We start from the raw sequence: 22,044 nt of genomic DNA, 5'->3' as shown, positions 1-22,044 counted from the left end.
CTGTTGCCCTCTTCTCCTCCTGCCCTCAATCTTTCCCAGCATCAGGGTCTTTTCCAATGAGTCAGCTCTTTGCACCAGGGGGCCAAAGCATTAGAGCTTCAGCTTCAGCATCAGTCCTTCCAATGAATATTCAGGGCTGATTTCCTTTAGGATTGACTGGTTTGATCTCCTTGCTAACCAAAGGACACTCAAGAGTCTTCCCCAGCACTCCAATTTGAAAGCATTAATTCTTTGACTCTCAGCCTTCTTTATGGTCCAGCTGTCACATGCGTACATGACTACTGGAAAAACCATAGCTTTGACTATACAGACCTTTGTTGGCAAGGTAATATCTCTGCTTTTTAATGTGCTATCTAGGTTTGTCATAGCTTTTCTTCCAAGGATCAAGTATCTTTTAATCTCTTGACTGCAGTCACCATCTGCAGTGATTTTGGAGCCCAAGAAAATAGAATCTGTCACTGTTTCTACTTTTCCCCCATCTATTTGCCATGAAGTGATGGGACTGGATGCCATGATCTTAATTTTTTTTCAGTGTTGAGTTTTAAGCCAGCGTTCCCACCCTCCTCTTTCACCTTCATCAAGAGGCTGTTTAGTGGTAATCGGGACATATTTGCAGACTTGATGTGATAAAGGCTGTAGTCCCTAACTAGCCATTTGATAGACGCATCAGTTGAAAGATTGAGAAGCTAATTATTCTCATGCTGTTTTGCAAAGTTCTGTCCATACCTAACAAGTTACAAGAAGTTTTACAAACAATGAATTCTGGAGAGTTTGGGGTTTGTTTATTTTGTTTGTTTGTTTTTATGTCTTCACATTTTGGAATGGTTTGTGATTGAACAAATGTTAATTTTCAGACTCAATTTTCGCTAACAGTAATGTGGTTCATTTCAATGAAAATTTTAGTTTAAGTCAGTTTGCTGACTAAATGATTTTTTCAAAGCTTAAATGTAAATATAAAGTAGTGGGCCAAATCGTAAAACATAGTGCTTCAGTAAATGCTGGTAGAAAGCGTTTCTGGATTGTTTCGTTTGTGTAAATTTCATTGTCCAAATTGCTTGAGAGTTCCTTGAGGGTCGGAGCACATCTGGCCTTTTTTCTCATAGCATTTGCTGAGTAAATTCTTTTGAATTAATTAATTAATTGAATTAATTATACATTTTCTAATGGGGAAAAAATAATCTATCAACCTAGAATACTCCAGGAACTAAGTTTAAAGTTAAGTTTTGAAAGTTGTGGTATGGTTTGGCAAATTTTCCAGCCCAGGGGTCCCCAACCTCTGGATCTAATGCCTGATAATTAGAGGTGGAGCTGATGTAACAATAATATAGACTGCACAATAAATGTAATGCCCTTGAATCATCTCAAAACCACTCCCCACCCCTCAGTCTGTGGAAAAATCTTCTTCCACAAAACTTGTTCTGGTGCCAAAATGATTGGAGACCTTTGTTCTAGAGGCTTATCCCAGCATTCTTTTTCCTCTTTTTCCCAGGGGGACAAAGTTGAGATTTTTAACTGGGCCCTTTGTCATTCAAAATAAAATACTTGCCCCCAATTACATATTTCTGGATTTCTTTTACTTACTTTAAATGCACAGCTATTTTGAAGTTTTGTGTTTATATGCAGCTGCACCTATATTAACTAATACATATTCAATTGTAATTCAACAATACTTTTGAATAACTACTATGCATTAGTTCAGTTCTCAGAAAAGAGAACACATTACAAAAACCACCAAATACAAATGTTCCTTTTGTACTTGAGACTTTCTGAATCAAAATTTATGTGATAGGCCTCTGGCATTGAAAAAAAAAATATATATATACACATATACATATTCATCCACACTGTTATACATATCATAAATTAGCTAAATTAGATGACATGAATAAAGATATTATTTATATATAATATATAGTAAGTAAATATGTATATGAATAGTTGTTCATAGTATTCTCTTTACTCTTGTATAAGGTTGATGGTAATGTTCCCTCTTTTATTCTTGATTTTAATAATTTAAATCTTCTCATTTTCTCCTGATCAGTCTACCTAAAGGTCTGTCAACATTCTTGATCTTTGCAAGGAGCCAAATTTTCATTTCATTTATTTTTTGCATGTATATATGTATATATATATACATATATACACACAAATATATATACACACATATACATGAACACATATGTGTATATATGTATATTTTTAATTCTCTAATATTTATTTTTCTTTCCTTCTACTTATTTTGGATTTAGTTTGCTCTTCATTTTTGAACCTAAGAGAAAAGGTTAGGTTTTTTATTTCAGGTCTTGTTCATTTTTAACATAAGCTTTTATAGCTATAAATTTCCCTCTAAGTACTGCTTTAGCTACACAACAGATGTACTTCTTTCAAAGCCCTGCAGATAATTCTGATGTGCTAACTTGGTATTTCTTTGCCAACATAAGTTTTTGTTTTTCCATCTCCCAGTAGGGTTGCTGACTCTTTGTGTCCACAAAGCTTTTCTTATAAAGCAAAACGTCTTGGTTTTGGTTTGGTTTTGAGATTGCTTGCAGCTCAAAGATTTGTTTTCAGAGACTGATCAAAAAAGTAAGGGCCTGTTTGTCTGATCTTGTCTGTGAAGTAAAGATTTAGGTTATATAGGACCTTCTTACAAAGCCCTTTTAGTTGGAATTTTCCTTCCCAGCTTGTATTTCTAGAGTTTATTCTTGGCAGCCCTGACACAATGTTTATGTCATTTGAGCAGAGGTCAGCTAATAGTGAGAGCTTCCTGTGCTACCATAAATCCTCTCCCCTGGCCTCTGTACTTTGTTATTTGCCTTTCTTTGTCCATAATTTGGCAGCATTATCACCCAGTCCACGTGACAAGTGACATCATTGCTATAATGAGAATTCCAAGCAGCACCACTGGATCTAAGCCCATCTGTGTGCTTGCTCCCACACTTGAGAAAACAAATTCCAAATTCATTCAGCATGCCGGTGCCATTTAGTCACTGTGACATATCCCAAATTTTGGACTCTATGCAAAAACCGATCTGTGCCCACAAAATTAATCATGGAACACATTTTATGACGTTTGACAACAATTTAAAAGGTTCTTATCCTTGGCAGGTGGCTCTGCCAATCTGCAAGTATGTGCACGACAAATTCTGAACAATATATTGTGTGCCTGAAAATACATCGTGCAGGATGCATACCCTGGAGAGAGCCAGAGTGAGTCCAAACAATTCTGAAGTCTGTCTCAGTGACACATAAGCCAGACTGCTGTCTTGTGAAGGAAGGATGATGGCCTTAGGTACACATAGAACGCCAAAGAAAAGGCAACACCTCATGTGCCAGTAAATGCTGAGAACATTGGCACAATTGCCTGTGTTGGCAGGACCAAGAGTGAGATGGCTAATTTAAGCGACAAGATCCTGGCAAACAGATTTATTTAGGGCAAGGGTGCGTCAGGAAGATGCCAGAAAAATGCATCAATCTGTGCCTTTACATGTACTGTAGAGTGATGATGAAACAACTGACATTAAAAAAAGTAAACCCTTATACTTTAATATAATCTGCAACTCATTCTAATAACAAGTAGGGTTTACCTTAGATTTCTGGTACTCTGAGATGGGGTTTTTGTGTTCAGAGCTAAGATCTGTGACCAAGAAAAATTCCCTTCTAAAGGTATTCTTGAAGAGATTTCCCTATATTGTGGTGTTTAATTGATTACACCAAGTGTTTTCATATATTGTTTATTTAAAATGCAAGCTATTTCACATATGACACTTCACATTCACTTCAAATAAAGAAAGCCATTTGTCTAAAATTTTACTTTTCTGAAGTGTGTATTATAGAAACTCAGTTAGAAAAATAAACAAAACTGAGACTTTAATTGTATCTATATTGTTTCCATGTCCTGGCTATTATAAACAGTGCTGCGATGAACACTGAGGTACATGTGTCTCTTTCAATTCTGGTTTCCTCGGTGTGTATGCCCAGCAGTGGGATTGCTGGGTCATAAGGCAGTTCTATTTGCAATTTTTTAAGGAATCTCCACACTGTTCTCCATAGCGGCTGTACTAGTTTGCATTCCCACCAACAGTGTAGGAGGGTTCCCTTCTCTCCACACCCTCTCCAGCATTTATTGCTTGCAGATTTTTGGATCGCAGACATTCTGACTGGTGTGAAGTGGTACCTCATTGTGGTTTTGATTTGCATTTCTCTAATAATGAGTGATGTTGAGCATCATGTGTTTGTTAGCCATCTGTATGTCTTCTTTGGAGAAATGTCTATTTAGTTCTTTGGCCCACTTTTTGATTGGGTCATTTATTTTTCTGGAATCGAGCTGCATAAGTTGCATGGAAACAACCTAGATGTCCATCAGCAGATGAATGGATAAGAAAGCTGTGGTACATATACACAATGGAGTATTACTCAGCCGTTAAAAAGAATACATTTGAATCAGATCTGATGCAATGGATGAAACTGGAGTAGATTATACAGAGTGAAGTAAGCCAGAAAGAAAAACACCAATACAGTATACTAACACATATATATGGAATTTAGAAAGATGGCAATGATGACCCTGTATGCAAGACAGCAAAAAAGACACAGATGTGTATAGCGGACTTTTGGACTCCAAGGGAGAGGGAGAGGGTGGGATGATTTGGGAGAATGGCATTGAAACATGTATACTATCATGTAAGAATCAAATCGCCAGTCTATGTCCAATACAGGATACAGCATACTTGGGGCTGGTGCATGGGGATGACCCAGAGGGATGTTATGGGGAGGGAGGTGGGAGGCGGGTTCATGTTTGGGAACGCACGTACACCCGTGGTGGATTCATGTCAATGTATGGCAAAACCAATACAGTATTGTAAAGTAAAATAAAGTAAAAATTAAAATTTTTTAAAAAAATAAAAAATAAAACAAAAATAATAATAATTGTACCTATAGAAGCCTAAATAGGTCCTTTTATGTAAGAGTAATGTTTTACTCTGTAAGAAGATGTAACTCTTTTAAATACATATTCTATATGGTAGTGCCTATTTGTATACAATTCAACAGGCAATGAAATAGTAAAACCTTCCACTGGGAGTATCTGACTTCCTCACACTACTTTCTACTTTCCTAGGTTCCCTAGATAGCCTCCCATCCCCAATGTTCTCACCAACTCCAGTTTTCTCTTAATTGATGCTGTCTTAGTACACTGTTCTTGCAGCGTCTTAAGAAAGTTCTTATATCTACAACCTACTTAGGACTTTCATTTTTTATACAAACATGATATTTGCATAATTTAGCTTTCACTGGGATTTGTCTAGACTCAGACTTCCTATTCTAATTTGAGTGTTCCTCTTCATATGAGACAGGAAGTAATGTGAGCAAGCAACAGGTGATGAAGAGTGCTTCCACAGGAAGAGTAATTCTTGATTAGGAAGCTGGCTGATTTAATAATCTAGCAGAACCATAAGAACAAAAGCAGTTGCGCCTCCTTTGAGAGGCAGGACAGTGATCAGTCTTCTCTTCGGTAAAGTGAAGGAGTTGGAACTCTCTAGACCTCTCCTAACTCTAAATCTCAAAGATATATGAATTAGGGAAGGATATTTTAGGAGAACTGGCCTCAGGTATTAACTGATGCTTTCATTTACTTTGCGTGTTGAATATAAATCTGTTAATTAATTTGAATCATAGTTTCTCCACTCAGAAGTAGCTCCTAGGAAGTGCGCTCGGCGGCCCCGCGGATCTGTCTCTTGCTTCAACAGTGCTTGGACGGAACAGACCCAGGGACGCCCCTTGCTCCAGCCTCCGACCACCCTCCAACCTTTTTTCCAGTCGCAACCTCCGGAGTCAGCCACTCAGCTGTCCGCGATCACCGGGACCAGCCACCATTTTTTAACTCATTATTACCAACCAATCATGAGCTCCCAGATTCGTCAGAATTATTCTACCGAGGTGGAGGCCGCCGTCAACCGCCTGGTTAACATGCAACTGCGGGCCTCCTACACCTACCTCTCTCTGGGCTTCTATTTCGACCGCCACGATGTGGCCCTGGAAGGAGTGGGTCACTTTTTTCGCGAATTGGCCAAGGAGAAGCGCGAGGGCGCGGAGCGTCTCTTGAAACTGCAAAACCAGCGTGGCGGCCGCGCCCTCTTCCTGGACGTGCAGAAGCCATCTCAAGATGAGTGGGGTAAAACCCAGGACGCTATGGAAGCTGCCCTTCTCCTAGAGAAGAACCTGAATCAAGCCCTGCTGGATCTGCATGGCTTGGCTTCTGCCCGCGGAGACCCCCACATCTGTGACTTCCTGGAGAACCACTTCCTAGATGAGGAAGTGAAACTCATCAAGAAGATGGGTGACCACCTGACCAACCTCCGTAGGCTGGCTGGTCCCCAGGCTGGGTTGGGCGAGTATCTCTTCGAAAGGCTTACCCTCAAGCACGACTAGGAGCTTCTGGAGACCAGTGGCCATTGAAGAACCCACCTAACATCAGGGCTCTCTGAAGCCCCTCTCTGCAGCCACTAGGCAGCTTTTTAACACCCTGGAGCCCTCTCTCAAGCCTTGGACCAAATGGAAACAATATAGCTTTTTGCAGCAAAAAAAAAAAAAGAAGAAGAAGAAGTAGCTCCTAATGCTTTTTCTTCCTTACCTATGCTTCAAATAATTAGCCATCTGTAGTGTTCTGAGTCCCAGTTCTTTAGAACAGGACTTTTTATTCTTTTCATTCTCTCTGAAAACTTTGAGGATCTTCTACTTATCCCTGGAATTCAGAAATTTTATGATGATTATGTGTATTAAGAAATTACCAAGGGTAGGGAACCATTTGAAAGGAACAAAGCAAACAACCCACAATTCCAGTTCATGAGACTAGTTCCTATTCCTGTTAATCAGTGTGTGTGTATCTGTATGTGTGTATGTGTGTGTGTGCACATGCTGTCATGCCCCACTCTTTGTGACCCCGTGGACTGTAGCCTGCCAGGCTCCTCTGTCCATGAGATTTTCCAGGCAAGAATACTGGAACAGGTTGCCATTTCCTTCTGCAGAGGATCTTCCATACAGAGGGACTGAACCTGCATCTCTTGCATCTCCTGCATTGGCAGGCAGATTCTTTACCACTAATGCCACCTGAAAAACCCCTGCCAATCAGAGTAGAACCTCACAATTCATGTGGCATGAGGTAAAGAACTTAGAAGGGTATTTATTAGATTACCCTTCCCTTATACCTTAGAAGGGTATAAGGGAACACAATTAGCCCTTCACAAAAGACTGAACTGGTTCCATTCAACAAAGCTTAAAATTAAGCCTCAAAAAACAAAATTATTTTTAAGTGTCCCATCTACATTTCAAAACAAATCTCAAAGGATATTTATACAAATATAAAAATATCTAGCTCCCCCAAATGTAAATTTCACAATGTTTAGCCTTACTTATTTAGTGAGTTACCAATCATGCAAGAGGCAAGAAATTATGGGCTTCCTAGGTTTGGCTAGTGGAAAAAGAATCTGCCTGCCAATGCAGGAGATGCAACAGATGAGGGTTCAATCCCTGAGTCAGGAAGATCCCTGGAGGAGGGCATGGCAACCCACTCCAGTAATCTTGTCTGGAGAATCTCATGGACAGAAGGCTATGGTCAACAGGACCATGAAGAGCTGGACACAACTGAAGCAACTTAGTATGCATGCATAAGCCATAATTAAGAGAAAAATCAATAGAAATAGCACAGATGACAGACTTAGTAGATAAAGACATTAAAACTGTCATTATAATTTTACTCTATATGTTCAAGAAGCTAGAGGAAATACTGAACATGTTAAGTGAGTACATGGAAAATGCAAACACACACACACACACACACACACACACACCCCTAAATCAAACTGCTGAAGATAAAATAGACAAATATCTGAGAGGAAAAATGAACTAGATGGGATTAAGAGAATATTTTATGTTGAAAAAGGGAAACAGAAATCCTGAAAAGCTGAAATGAACAGAGTATTGGTGAGCTGCAAACAATGTCAGGCATGGGAATATACATGTAAATAGAGTTATCAAAGGAGAGGAGTTGGAGGATGGAAGAAAAGAAAATCTTTGAATGTCTGCACTTGTCTTTCTCCACATAGCATTCTTAGTGCCTAGCAAGGTGTCTGATAGACATTAAGCATTTAATAAACATTTGTTGAACATCTGTGACAAATAATAACAATAAATAAAAAATAAATACATGAATGCTTTTGCAGGCTATAAGGGCCATTAGGGACCAATAAGGAGAAGAGGATGGAAAAGGGAAGCTTAGTAGAAGTGATATGTCTTCACAGCCCTGGAGGATGGGTTCAGTCTGAGGATGTATATAGCCTAGAGAGCCAGAGGAGATGGGGAAGGGTGATCCATTTAAGAAAACACAAATGAAGACTTGGAAACAAGAAGAAACATGGTTTTGAATATTCCTCCTCTACTGGAGTGTCTACTCCATTTGAGGGATAAAGAGAAATTAGGTTAGACAGATGTGTTAGGCTCATAGTACACAAAGCTTTGGGCTTCCCAAGCAGTGCAGTAGTAAAGAATCTGCCTCCAATGCAAGATACACAAGAGACATGGGTTTGATTACTGGGTCCCGAGGATCCCCTGGAGTAGGAAATGGCAACTTGTCCCAGTATTCTTGCCTGGAAAATTCCAGGGACAGAGAAGCCTGGCAGGCTACAGTCCATGGGCCCGAAAAGAGTTGGACATGAATGAGCACACACACAACTTTAGAAACAGGAAACAAAGGTAGAAGCCACTGAAAATTTTCAAGGGGAAAACAAAAAGTATGATGGTGGCATTCATGATGGACTAGAAGAAAATATGTTGAATGCAAACAGTGGATGGGGGCAACTAGGAAGTTGTTAAAACAATCCTGTCATGAACTGTTGAAAAGCTGTTTGTAAAAGCACCCAACTGATTATCAGCATAGACTAGCACTTGAATAAATGTTACTGGACTCTAAATACTGGGCAAATTAATATTTCACTTAAGGACTAAAGCTTTCTTGGTTTAAGAAAATTTCAAAAGTGGCCCTAAGAATCTGTAATGTATTAAAAATATTACTTGATTCCTAATACATCATTTTAGAGGCTTCCCTGGTGACTCAGTGATAAAGAATCCAACTGCCAATGCAGGAAGCTGCAGGTTCCATCCCTGGGTCGAGGAGATCCCCTGGAGAAAGAAATGGCAACCCACTTCAGTATTCTTGACTGGAATCCCATAGACAGAGGAGCCTGGTGGTCTACCGTCCATGGAATTGCAAACAGTTGAACAGGACTGAGCAACTAACCACCACCCAGTTTCATTGCTTAAGAATGTTAAGAACTCAGACACAACTTCTACGTAGGACAGATGGATAAACTGAGGCAAAAAAAACGATGTGAGCACTCCAAGTTCACAGAGCCCCAAACAGTCAAGCTGGAACTAGAGTCTAAACTCTACCTTATGAAACGAAGGGCTCCAAGGAAAAAGAATATGGCTCGAATCCCCAGGAATGGGGCAAGAGTCGGGAAACAGACTCTTTTCAACTATACTTGGCCGAGGGATTTCTAAATCTTAAGACTGCTGAAGTGCAGCACAAGACTGGCCTCGGAAGCCCACTACCCACACACTCTCTACCTCAAGAAGACTCGACGAGGCCCAGACCCACCTCTCCCGCTCTCGCGATACCTGCTCCCGGCTCCGCTAGGCCCCGCCCCTCCACCGCAGCCCCTCTGTCGTCACTTCCTGTGGGTCTGCAGGCAGAGGGAGAAGATGGCGGCCCTGGGGGAACCCGTGCGGCTGGAGAGGGGTGAGTGGGGCCGACCCTGGGACGGACGTGGGCGGAGGAGGTAGGGGAGTGCCTTGTCGTCCAAGGGGGCGAGTGGGCCAAGCTCCGAGACCCCGAACCAGGCTTTCCCTCGCGCTGGCGCCTGTGGCCACCGATGTCGATGCGCCGGGCCTGGGGAGGGGGCTTGACGCTCTTGACTGCTCCTGAGACCCCTTCTGTCTTCACATGGACTATTCCGGAGCACAGCATAGTTCACCACCACTTGTCTGCATTCGCAGATACACGCTGTACACGCTCTCCCTGGGTGGGCACGGCCTGCTTTGCGTTCAGAGACGTGTCAAGCTGAGCAGTTCGGACAGACTCACGCCCAGTTCGGACAGACTACACGCCTTGCCCGTATTGACGCTTCCATACACAGTGTTTGCGTCTTCACTCACCCAGCCGGGACACGCAGCGCGTTCCCACCAAACCCCCTCTCATTTATGCACAAATGCCACCACAACCTCGCTTGTATACGTATTGGGGATATTTCCTGCCTGTGGTGTCTCTCCCAGGTACGGAGAAGGTGCTTTATAAAAATCCTGCTGTGGTTCTGGAAAGAAGGTTGCATGACTGGAAGGAATAGTGATTGTAAATTACGTTAAAGTGCAGCAGCGTTCTTCATTACAGATCCTACGATTGCTAACTGGTTGATTGCTTGCTTTTTAGAGCAAAAAGGAAAATAAAACCTGTTCTGCTAAGTAATTAAAAACCGAAAAGCCAGTGAAGTAAAAGACTATGAGCCTAAAAACGTACTGTTGCAGTTTTTTAGCATTCCACTATTCCCCAAATTCTTTATTTCATATAATTTCAAGTATACTTTTGACACACCTGTATTAGAAGTCATCAGTAAGAGTCAGAAAGTAAAACTAGACATTTCGAGTACTAGTAGTAAACAAAGTATAAGATGGAGATTGACAGTCTCTTTAAATATTAACATTTGCATTTACAGTCCGACTATTTAAGTAGCTTCTGCTCTAAAAAGGGATACATTTTTAGAGTTGAATTTTGGAGTCTTTCCTCATATCTTTACACAGACCCATTTAACATTATTTATTCCTTGTGGTATTCACTATTTGTAAGCCTCTTTACAAGTAATGTTTTCCTCCAGCCCACCAGACCATTAATTAAAGTATCATTTTGACAGAGTAGCAGCTTACTCTGGGAAGATTCGCTAAGTTAGGCCTAAGCCTGTGACATGTTCTTCCAAGCACAATGACACTGTGCTTTGCAGATGGGAACAGATTTGTTTGGTGTTAACTGGAGTAGGTGTTTTTCTTTGAAAACTAGTTGTAGAATTCTAACATGTTGGCAGTCTTTTGTATTGTTAAGTGCAGTACAAAATGTGAGGCTTCACCTCTGGCATTTACTTTTGGTAGTCCTGGCTTTTTGTTTTTTCCTGTTTCAGAGTTCATTTCAGTTCTGCAGTAAGAGTGCTCAGAACCTGAGGATAAGCTATTAGTGGATGCCATTTAGCAGGATAAGAAAGATTACATCCACTCTGATTCTTACTTAGCATTCTGTTTAACAGATTCTATTAAGAAACTCTCCCAGCAATCCTATAGTATAAAATTAGTTCATATGATCAAGATCCTGAATGCCTTCAAAGACATTAAAACAAGATTTAGTGGAACACATTTGAGAACATACTGGGTACAGTTTAGGTTCAGTAAACAATATTTATACTTTTTCAATTTTTTGTTAGTTGGAAATTTTCATATAGCTTGTTTATTATAATTTTGTAGGTCAGAATATTTGATGAACCAGCACTCCTGATTCACCAGCTATTCTGATGGTGGGAGATGAGAATAGGGAAAGTTTTTTCCCCCTGCATTGGATTAACATCAGTTTAAGCTTCTATTACCTGAAATTGAAAAATGTACTTCTTTCTTCACTACATTTATTTTCAATTTTCCAGTTGCAAACAAAGACAGCCATACTGATTCTATAAAGAGAAAAGTTCCAATCCTTTAGTATAATAGAAGATTTGGAATTTCTTCCACTTAAGACAAAAGGAGGGAAGGAACTTTAGAATAATAAGTACTCTAGCCCCCTGTGGTACAAAAACTGTTAAAAAAAGAAATGAGGGGAGAAATAGTATGAAACATGACTGAATCTTGTAAAAGTTTCTTAATTTGTAAAACACTTTTTCCTGACGCTTCACAATGAGAACTGCCTAACAGGCTTAATACATTTCTATAAAAGTATAGAACATCTTAATGTTTCTTATTAATTGGTGCTAATGTAACATAACATTTATGCTTGCCACATGCCAGGCCCTTACCATGTTTTTTTGTTTCATTGGTCATGTAATTCTTATAAAGGAGATATACTGTTATTTCTATTTTATAGTGGAAAACAGACACAGGGAGTTTAAGTTACTTGCCCAAGATCACCCAGCTGTTACTGATACCATACTTATAAACTAATTGCTTTGTGTTTTGTAAACATGTATTTTACTGAGCTTGTCCTAATTAAAACACTGTGTGATGATCCTAAGTCGAAAGCAGACCAGTTAATTTTACTCATTTGTATTGTTGTTTTAAATTGTGTTCCTGCCAGTAACTAACTGCACATGTTATTGAAGAGTTTTTGTGTGTACATATATATTCAGTGTTCTTTTGGGAAATAGTGACTTCATTAGCACACAGCATTTTATACTGCTCAGCACTTTGGTTACTACTGATGGTAGGTGAATTTTTATTGACTAAGTAGCTTCTGATAATGCTGTCATCTTTTCTGAAGTACTTCAGTGTTCATGTGTCTGTGACATTTGAGCTCCATTTCTTTCTTGTGACCTTTAGGACTTTATATTTGTTTTCCTATGTCTCTTAAAGATACGGTTTTTCAGATTTTATGCATGTTCAACCTCAGTTTTTCTTCCTAGTCTGCTGTAAAATTTAACATTCTTCTCAGTCTTTACATTCCCACCCTCCATACATGAACCCCCCCACACACAAGTTCATACTCTTAGGCTTTTTTTTCCTCTGTGTTCTTATATTTCTAGTTAGCCATTGAGGAATAAATCCTAAATGCTGCACTGTTACAGAGGCATTTAGAGAAAATTATCTATCAGTGTGTGTTTGTTTAACTCTAGATATTTGTAGAGCAATTGAATTGTTGGAAAAACTGCAAAGAAGTGGAGAGGTACCACCACAGAAACTTCAGGCTCTACAAAGAGTCCTTCAGAGTGAATTCTGCAATGCTGTAAGAGAGGTAAGTAAATGTGATTAAAATTGACTATGAACTTGCGTTATTTAGGGTAAGATAACATTCTGAAATTTGGGTTTGTAGTTTCTTAAAGTTAACTTTAGAACCCACTCCTCTCATTTTTGGAATTTCTAACAGAAAAACATGGTACAAAGATGCATAACTTTTTCTGAAATTTTGACACATTTGTTAACTTTAAAAAGAACTCAAGCTTGTTATATTTTGAGATTTAAAATCACAGTGATAACTTTGGGTTTTGCAGGTATATGAACATGTCTACGAGACTGTGGACATCAGTAGCAGTCCTGAAGTGAGAGCTAATGCAACTGCAAAGGTACATTTTTTTCATTTACTGAAAGTGAGAGGATTCATCACAAATTAGAGGTTTAAAATGTGACGTTATTAGTTTCATAATAGACTTATTTTAAAAACTAACAAATAGTACCTTTCAAGTTACACTAAACTCGATTACTGAAAAGTAGGATTTTTTAATTGGCTTTACAAACACATTTTATGCAGTCTGCTGCTACTGCTAAGTCGCTTCAGTCGTGTCTGACTCAGTGCGACCCCATAGACGGCAGCCCACCAGGCTCCCCTGTCCCTGGGGTTCTCCAGGGAAGAACAGTGGAGTGGGTTGCCATTTCCTTCTCCAGTGCATGAAAGTGAAAAGTGAAAGTGAAGTCGCTCAGTCGTGTCTGACTCTTAGCGACTCCATGGACTGCAGCCCACCAGGCTCCTCTGTCCATGGGATTTTCCAGGCAAGAGCACTGGAGTGGGTTGCCATTGCCTTCTCTGTTATGCAATCTAGATGATACATTAAAATATATTTGCACACAAATAATACATATATATAATATGTGGTTGCTGTAGGTAATATATATATCATTATTTAAATATTCATCAAAATTCTGAGGTATGGATTATTAGTCTCATTTTATTGGTGAGGAAGCATCAAATTAGATTACTTGCTTTAGATCACACAAATAGTAAATGGTAGATCTGAGGTACTCCCCTATGTTGCCATTCACTTTCTCCTTAACCTTAACTCTTCAAATAGGAGGTTAACTCCTCAGAGCTACAGGTGGCAGCTTTTATGTGTTTTTCTGTACCAGTGTTTTCCTCAAATCAAGCATTGATCTCTGTCCATCATATGTGGTGGTGGTGGTTCAGTCATTAAGTTGTGTCTGACTCTTTACAACCCCATGGACTACAGCATACCAGGCTTCTCTGTCCTCCTTTATCTCCTGGAGTTTACTCAGATTCATGTCCTTTGAGTGGAGTTTACTCAGATTCATGTCCTTTGAAGCGATGATGCTTTCTAGCCATCTCATCATATGTGGGTTGGAATAAGTTTCTGTCAGTAGCAGGTGACTCATACTGAAACTAGTCATTAGCAGGTAACTATTCATTGATGGTTAACTGGTTCACAAAAGGCAACATTGGATTCTCTGTTGAGTCTTGTGGGTATTGTTTGACAGAGTGGGAAAGAACAATTAAAAATCGCCAGTCTATGTCTGACGCAGGATGCAGCATGCTTGGGGCTGGTGCATGGGGATGACCCAGAGAGATGTTATGGGGAGGGAGGTGGGAGGGGGGTTCATGTTTGGGAACGCATGTAAGAATTAAAGATACTAAAATTTAAAAAATGAAAAAAACAAAAAACAAAAAAACCCTTGGGTTTAATTCCTGACTTTCACAGCCTCCTGAACTTGTGAGCCTTTGTTCCATTATCTCTAAAATGAAGCCTGTTTAAGAGTTTAGAGTATTCAGCAAATCTTGATTTTCTCTCTTTCTTCCCATGTTTCTCATATACCCTGATTTAATACACAAAGAAATAGTACCAGATTACATTTAAAAGCAAAATGAAACCCGAGTTCTCAACTTTGTGTTAGAATTCCTCTGAATTAGTCTAAACTTGAAAGATGTGGCTCTGTATGGGTTAATATACAGAGCAAATAGTACAGCAGCCAGAATGACTGCATAAAAGGACACCTGCCTACGTTTAGGTTACGCACATGGGTTGTGCCGCCCCAAATGCCCCACAGTTGGTGGCATGTGAGGAGAGGGGCTTCTCCTTGTTAGTGTGCACAGCGTTCATCTTCCTGGCAAGGCCTGCTTGCCAAGCACTGCACAGAAGTTCTGGGCACAGGAAGGACCAGGAGTGACCTGAACTACCTCAGCACTTTCTGCATAATCCCAGAGTAAGCTTTCCAGTCATCCTCTTAAAAACACCATCTACTTAGCTTACCTTCACTGTCAGTGAATTTATGGACATTCAGACATCAAAAATACTTCAAAAATGGTTTTTAATTTGATACTGATTTCTAATTATCAGTATCACTGATTCCACAGTGATAAGAGAACACACTCTTATGATTTCAGTACCTTTAGACCATGAAATTATTCTATTTTGTTTTATGTCCCTGGATATGTTTCAGTTGTCTACTGGTTTATAGTCTATGGGAACTTGAGTAGAATTTGTATTATGCAATTGTGTGAAAATTGTATAAATCTTATGTTGAATCCATTCATAGTGCTTTTCAGGTCTACTATCTCCTTCTTTTCTATCATTGTATTAATTTTTGAGAGTTTGATATTGAAACTCCAACTGAAAATCTACTTAAAAATGCAGTGGGACTGTATGTAACTTGGTTCTGTATTTTTCAAATCTGCTGTAAGTTATGAGGTTACCATACCCTCATAATTTAAAAAAAGAAGAAAAAGTGGTTTTTAAAAAGGGACAAAAGAGTGAAGTATTTTTTTAAATACGTGTAAAATTTTCTTTCAGGCTACCGTTGCTGCATTTGCTGCCAGCGAAGGGCATTCTCATCCTCGAGTTGTTGAGCTACCAAAAACAGAAGAAGGCCTTGGATTCAATATTATGGGAGGCAAAGAACAGAACTCTCCAATCTACATCTCTCGAATAATTCCAGGTGGAATTGCTGATAGACATGGGGGCCTCAAGCGAGGAGATCAGCTCCTTTCTGTTAATGGAGTGGTAGGGATGCATTTTATTTCTGCTTGACCACTTGGGGGTGTATTTGAGTTATAGAAACAGTCGTGCCTGACTCTGACTCCATGGCCTGTAGCCTGCCACACTCCTCTGTCCATGGGGATTCTCCAGGCAAGAATACTGGAGTGGGTGGCCATGCCCTCCTCCAGGGGATCTTCCCAACCCAGAGATTGAACTCAGGTCTCCTGCATTGCAGGCAGAGTCTTTACGGTATGAGCCACCAGGAAAGTCAGAAACAGAAGATGCAGGGAAAGACCAAGAAGCTTTGTAGTTTAGAAATCCCTTGGAAGACTCTTAGGCATTGCTCTTTAGTGGAGTGATACTTTTTGAAGCACTTTGTGTGTGTGTTGCTTCTTTCCAGTGTAAATTAGCAGTGCTTAGTGTGATTTTTATGAAGTTATTAAGCTTTTTAATAGTTAAGGCAGTATATTGAATCGAAAGCCTCTCCTCGGTTTAACTTTATCAAACAGCAATTGCTTGATTTACTTCTGACCTAGTGAAATAATAGGGCATGTAGATTGATAATGCTAGGTATTTGGAACTTAAAAACCAATTCCTGGACTGCAGACAGAATATGATTTAGCAGACAATTTTACACTGATTAAAGTGACTAAGCAGGATTATTTCATAGGTTTATAGTTTGAAATGCTATAACATTAGCATTTTTTACTTGCATGGGTTTAAAACATTTTTCATTTTGAGTTATTTACAAAACCTAGGTATTAATTTTGTTTCTGTCTGTGGTTTGTTTCTTCGTAGAGTGTTGAAGGAGAGCATCACGAAAAAGCTGTAGAACTGCTGAAAGCAGCGCAAGGAAAGGTTAAATTAGTAGTGCGGTACACACCCAAGGTCCTGGAAGAAATGGAGTCACGCTTTGAGAAAATGCGATCAGCAAAACGCAGGCAACAGACCTAAAGCGGTTAAAACCTTAATATTCCATTTTGCTTTTAGCTAGAAAGTTTTACTTGTGACCTACTGATGGCCACAATGCCAATGATTGTAAAAATAACAACAAACTTCCCGTGAAATCCTCCTTGCCATTTTATAAATACCTATTTTAACATCATTTATGGTTCCAGAGATGCATACACTTTTTTCTGACAAGAAAAAGTAAAAAGGTAATGAGGGCAGTTCTGTCCTGCTGTTTTTACAGGCCTTTTTCAACAAATGCAGATTTTGTCATAAAGTTGTTATAGATTTTTAAAAATGCTTTTTTAATATTAAAATGTACTTTTACATTCTTAAATCTTTTTTTAGGAAAAAAGGTTTTCTTTATTTGCTTATTTAAAAAGAACAATTCTCCATTCTTTTTTTTTCTTTAACCTGCAACATTTCTTTATGCTTTTCCAAGAAATTACACATAATAGTCTCAGCAGTTCATTACACTATGAATTCATTGTTAATATCACTGCTGCGTTTTGTATTTGAAACACACACATAATATAATCAATGGTAAATTATAACTCAGCACAGTGGAAGTTTTTTACTTTTATTTAAACATAATATATAATGAATACTTGTTTGTACTGATTTATAAAAGTTTTTAAACACTGATACAATCATTGCTAAAATATGTATTCTTTCATAATATTTGAGCAGTGAGGCAAGAGAATGTAATTTGATTGTTTGCATTACTGATTACATCTTTCTGTTTATATTCAACTATATCATAAATTACAAATGCAAAAAAGTTTTAGGTTTCTTTTGCAAATTTTTTTAATGCTATTCATTGTTATTTAAATATATCTTATTTTTCATCCTTCCATTCCTAGAGATGAGCCAGTTAGTTTGTGATGGGATATAGCAAAGGAGAAAAAATAATACTTGTAACCTCACCAGCCTCAAGAGTTATAGCTCAATTTAAAGAATTGATACTAAGTAAGAAAAAGATATGTTTAAGATATATAGAAATTATAATGTGATGCATTTCATAAGAATCTGCATACACTTTGTCAAAATGAGTAAGAACTCATTCACATTAAAGTTGTTGGATTTAGAGTCGTGATTCTTATGATTCAAATATAATGACGAGAATTCTGAGATACTTTGATTTGTCCACTGGATGTCACTGTTTTACTGAAAGGCAGCTATTAGTGGATGACTGTGACTGAGGTCTTTTTAATGGCAGAAATTGAGTTAAGGTTCATATTTAGACATAACTTACAGGAACACTTGTCTGGCTTTTGCAAATTTTAAGTGACAAGTGCTAGAAAGAAAATAATGAATTGAAATATATAAGGACTTTAGAATAATTATCAACGCTGTGTAAAGAGTGGGCATTTTGTGACATTCCTTTAGGAAGAATAGAAATGTGTATCTTTTTCTGCATGTTTGTGAGCACTGTGAGTCTTAAAAAGATTATTCCAGTTTTCAGTGATTTCAGAATAAAAGTCAGTCAGCATTGTTATTTATCTTTTAGGTATTGAACACTGGATTGCATGGTTGAATGTGTTTTTAGTCCACTACAAAACGTGCTTGTTATTGATAAGATCATGTTGTTGAATTGTATATTTCCAAAATTAATTGATGTTTTTAAAATGTTGAGACCAAAGTAGGGTAGAAGAATTATGGACTTAATTTAAATGTAAAATTATTAGAGGTATTTGTTGTAGAGCTTTATATATTAAAGAGAGGTATTGGTGCATATAAAAACAGTAATATTATTGTTGCGCTTGTATTCTTGCATTACAGGGTAAACAAACCCTGAAGAAATCTTATTTTAGTATTGCTGCAGCTGCAGTAGCTTTTAAGGGTGTGTCAACATTTCATTATAAATTACAGCTTCCTGGTTCAGTATCTCAGCTGTTTCAGAACTTTCAGCCAAGTTAAATCTTTTTTGGTGTTGAAACTTAGTAAGTTGAGTAAGCTATTTTTTGTTTCTTCTACAGTAATCCACAATCTGTTCTTTGTGTGGGCTGGCACTTATTTATAATTTTTAAAATATGGATAGCTTAAAAGAGCCAAATACAGTAGTTTTGCTTGCTCCTGTTGAGCATGAGTAGCAGTAGTTTATTTTCTTTAATGCAGTTTTCATAGTATATCCAAGAATTTCAAATCATGACCATAGAAAAATGCAGTCATTCAGTGGCAAAGATGTATGATAGTGATTTAGTATAGTGAGGAAATGAGGGGAGTTTTCATCTTATAAATGTATGGTTTATGAACATAACTAAGACAGAGTAAATAATAGGTATTTGATTTGTAAATTATAAATATAAGTTATCTTCCCTCTCCAGTTTCCACTTGTTGTTTTGGTATTTCAAAATGAGTTGACTCATTGATTCTCAACCTTGGCTGCATATTAGAACACCCTGCAGGCCTTCAAAAAAAATAATGACACTTGAGTCCTACCCCATACCAACTAAATTGCCGTCTCTGAGGTGGGGCCAGATGCTTATTTTTTTGAAGCTTTCCAACTGGTTCTAAAGGACACCTAGGGTTGAGGACCACTTGTTTCCCCCTTTATGACATGCTCTAATTACACTGGACTCTGTTTGGAAACATCAGAATAATTCAGTTTACAGCTACTACTAAATAGCTACAAATGTAAGGGTCAGTTATATTTCTTAGTAATCTCTTTGGGAATAAAGGTACTTGGCATTGGGGAAGTAACTACCACTTAACTTTTTTTTTTTTAATAAAATCTACCAGTAGCTTAAATGTAAGTTTTTAATGTCTGTCACCTTTCTGCCCTCTTTGCCTTTAAAACTTTCAAAAATGTCTATTATTTGAGAAAGCATGTTTAAAAATTGCAGATGATATTTAATAATATTTTCATTGATAATTATGAATTGTCTTAATATAGCCATTTTATCCATTAATATAATACTAGGTTGTAGTGGCCTCATTCTTTGGGGTTTGATAATTCAGATTTTTTTTTTTTTTAATCGTTGTCTTCCTCTTCTAAATTTTTGAAAGTTACTTTGCTCAAATACTTAAATAGTTTGGCTCAAGTACTTTGTTTACAATATAAGTGGATATTATAGCATTTAATAGAAGAAATGGCTATGGCTTATCTGAAAAGAATGTCAGCATGACTTGGTGTAGACTTACAAGACTATGTGTTGTGAATACTTTATTATGTGGAATGAGCATTGAAATATCAAGGACTCTAGTAATTGTATTTCCTGAATAAATGTATGTTTATGAATTTTCTAACTTACATTTTGTTGTTCCTTTGCTAACAGTCTGGTTTTATACTTTTTATTGTCCAAAATGTCACTAATAGTGTTTCTTCAAAGGTTGTTATAGTTCTATAATGATGAAGTAGTGGAAAAGTGCTTGTTCATTAATTTTCAAGAAGTTCCAGACTAATTTGTATATGGGTATAGTTTTTAAAAGCATCAGTAAACAATATGCTTTAAGTTTGAAGTAAAGGAATATAGTAGCCAAAATAGATTTAACACTTTTTCAGTGGGTGACTTCATTTATCATTCTGATTCTAAGGCTTATTAAAATAAATTTGTATCAGTTATATTTTTGTTCTTTGGATTAAAAAAAATTGAGGTAACTACACAATCATTGTGTTTCTGAAACATATATATACAATAACTTAAATGAGGTAAAAGCATACTCAGGTGGTAACTGGAATGAAACTTCAGATTCCTACATTTTGCTTTGCCTTTCCTAAAATATAACTGGAGAGAATAAAGATTCTGTTGTATTATTTTAAGAGAGGCTGTCTGGCATGTGATTGAGAGCACAGAATCTAGAGCCTGACAACCCTGATTTAAATTGTAGATTCACCACGACTGTGACCTTCTGCAAGTTAGCTGTCTGTGCCCTAGTTCCTTCATCTGTCGTGTGTAGTGAGGATGCCTGTAAGTGCCATATCGTGATCTGTAAAGCCCTTAGAAAACGGCCTGCATAGTAAATGCTGTTTATGTTTGCTGTTACTTTTGTGTATGCTAGCTTTAGGGCCTTATTAGCTAAAGGGAGACATTGTGGCCAAATAATTAAAATTAGCAAGTTCTTATTTTTTATTTTCGGTTGCTGTAGGTGTTCATTGCCTGCGTGCAGGCTTTGTCTAGTTTCCAAGAGCAGGGACTGCTCCTGGTTGCAGTGGGCAGGCTTCCCATTTCAGTGGCTTCTCTTGTGGAATGTGGGCTCTAGAGCACTGGCTCAGTAGTTGTGGCGCACGGGCTTAGTTCCTCCTCGGCATGTAGGACCAGGGATCAAAGGATCAGGACCAGGACCTGATCAGACCAGGAATCAGGACCCTAGACCGGGGATCAAACCTGTATGCCCTGCATGAGCGTGTGGACCACCAGGGGAGTCCAGTGATGCCTGGAAGACAGATAACTAACCTTTAAATTATGCTTGAAAGTAAACAAGATTTATAGGAATTTCAGATTTCACTCTGATCCAAGAAACTCGTGGAATTCTAAAATAAAGCGGAGTTTGGGGGATGTAGGGTTAAAGTCACATTCAGAATGAAACTTGTAAGAATATAAGTCCCAATAAGAGATTTGTTCAATCAGAAAAGCAATTTGTAGGGAGGATATGACCTGAAGATAATGGATTGCTGGATGGGCCTCAGACAACACAAGGCATAATTCACTGTAGTGAACTTTCTAAAGGCAGAAAAATACACAGGCAACCAAGGGTACAGTGAAACACATTGTTAGCCCTCAATTTCTTCAAAATTTCAGTAGACCAGAATACCGTTTTCTAGAAATCTTTAAATTCTGGTTTTGTTATGTTCATTGATTATTTTAATATGATGAAGTGGTGGCCCAGGTTTTTTTACATTTATTTCTTTGTTGGCAAAAAAACCTGATAAAATTTTTCGGACTTACTTTATATACAGAGAAAAAATAAATTCATACAGATTCCATTTGTCAACTTTATTTTGATTTAAATATATTTTAAAAAGCACAAGCACTTCACACCAACAAGTTGTGTATAAGCTCTCCTGATTCTCATCAACTATAGAAAAGTGTGTTTTGGACACAGTCAAGATCTGATTTGGTCCTTTTAAAAGAAGGAAAGCTTGGAAGGATTCTAAGTCTCT

At 38.1% G+C, this 22,044-nt stretch overlaps 2 protein-coding genes across 2 annotated transcripts; both read left to right on the top strand.

Moving 5' to 3' along the window:
• The first annotated feature begins 5,698 nt into the window (after positions 1 to 5,698).
• Positions 5,699 to 6,684, top strand: LOC101117015 (ferritin light chain). The gene has a single exon (XM_004016357.6). The coding sequence runs from the start codon at positions 5,899 to 5,901 to the stop codon at positions 6,424 to 6,426; it is 528 nt and encodes a 175-aa protein (XP_004016406.2). The 5' UTR covers positions 5,699 to 5,898; the 3' UTR covers positions 6,427 to 6,684.
• Positions 6,685 to 9,728: 3,044 nt separating this feature from the next.
• On the top strand, positions 9,729 to 20,193 carry LIN7C (lin-7 homolog C, crumbs cell polarity complex component). The gene is made up of 5 exons (XM_004016356.5): positions 9,729 to 9,790; positions 12,906 to 13,024; positions 13,281 to 13,352; positions 15,807 to 16,016; positions 16,791 to 20,193. The coding sequence occupies exons 1-5, from the start codon at positions 9,754 to 9,756 to the stop codon at positions 16,944 to 16,946; spliced, it is 594 nt and encodes a 197-aa protein (XP_004016405.1). The 5' UTR covers positions 9,729 to 9,753; the 3' UTR covers positions 16,947 to 20,193.
• The last annotated feature ends 1,851 nt before the right edge of the window (positions 20,194 to 22,044 follow it).

The sequence above is a fragment of the Ovis aries genome, chromosome 15 (assembly GCF_016772045.2).
Source record: "Ovis aries strain OAR_USU_Benz2616 breed Rambouillet chromosome 15, ARS-UI_Ramb_v3.0, whole genome shotgun sequence".
Lineage (NCBI taxonomy): Eukaryota > Metazoa > Chordata > Mammalia > Artiodactyla > Bovidae > Ovis > Ovis aries.
This window is presented reverse-complemented; position numbering and strand designations above follow the sequence as displayed.

What these genes read in the sequence shown, in the direction of transcription:
- LOC101117015 (XM_004016357.6), top strand. Translation starts at nt 5,899, where the DNA reads ATGAGCTCCCAGATTCGTCAGAATTATTCTACCGAGGTGGAGGCCGCC.
- LIN7C (XM_004016356.5), top strand. Translation starts at nt 9,754, where the DNA reads ATGGCGGCCCTGGGGGAACCCGTGCGGCTGGAGAGGG. An exon ending in GAGCTAATGCAACTGCAAAG is followed by an intron (nt 13,353 to 15,806) that starts GTACATTTTTTT and finishes ATTTTCTTTCAG; the next exon opens with GCTACCGTTGCTGCATTTGC. An exon ending in TCCTTTCTGTTAATGGAGTG is followed by an intron (nt 16,017 to 16,790) that starts GTAGGGATGCAT and finishes GTTTCTTCGTAG; the next exon opens with AGTGTTGAAGGAGAGCATCA.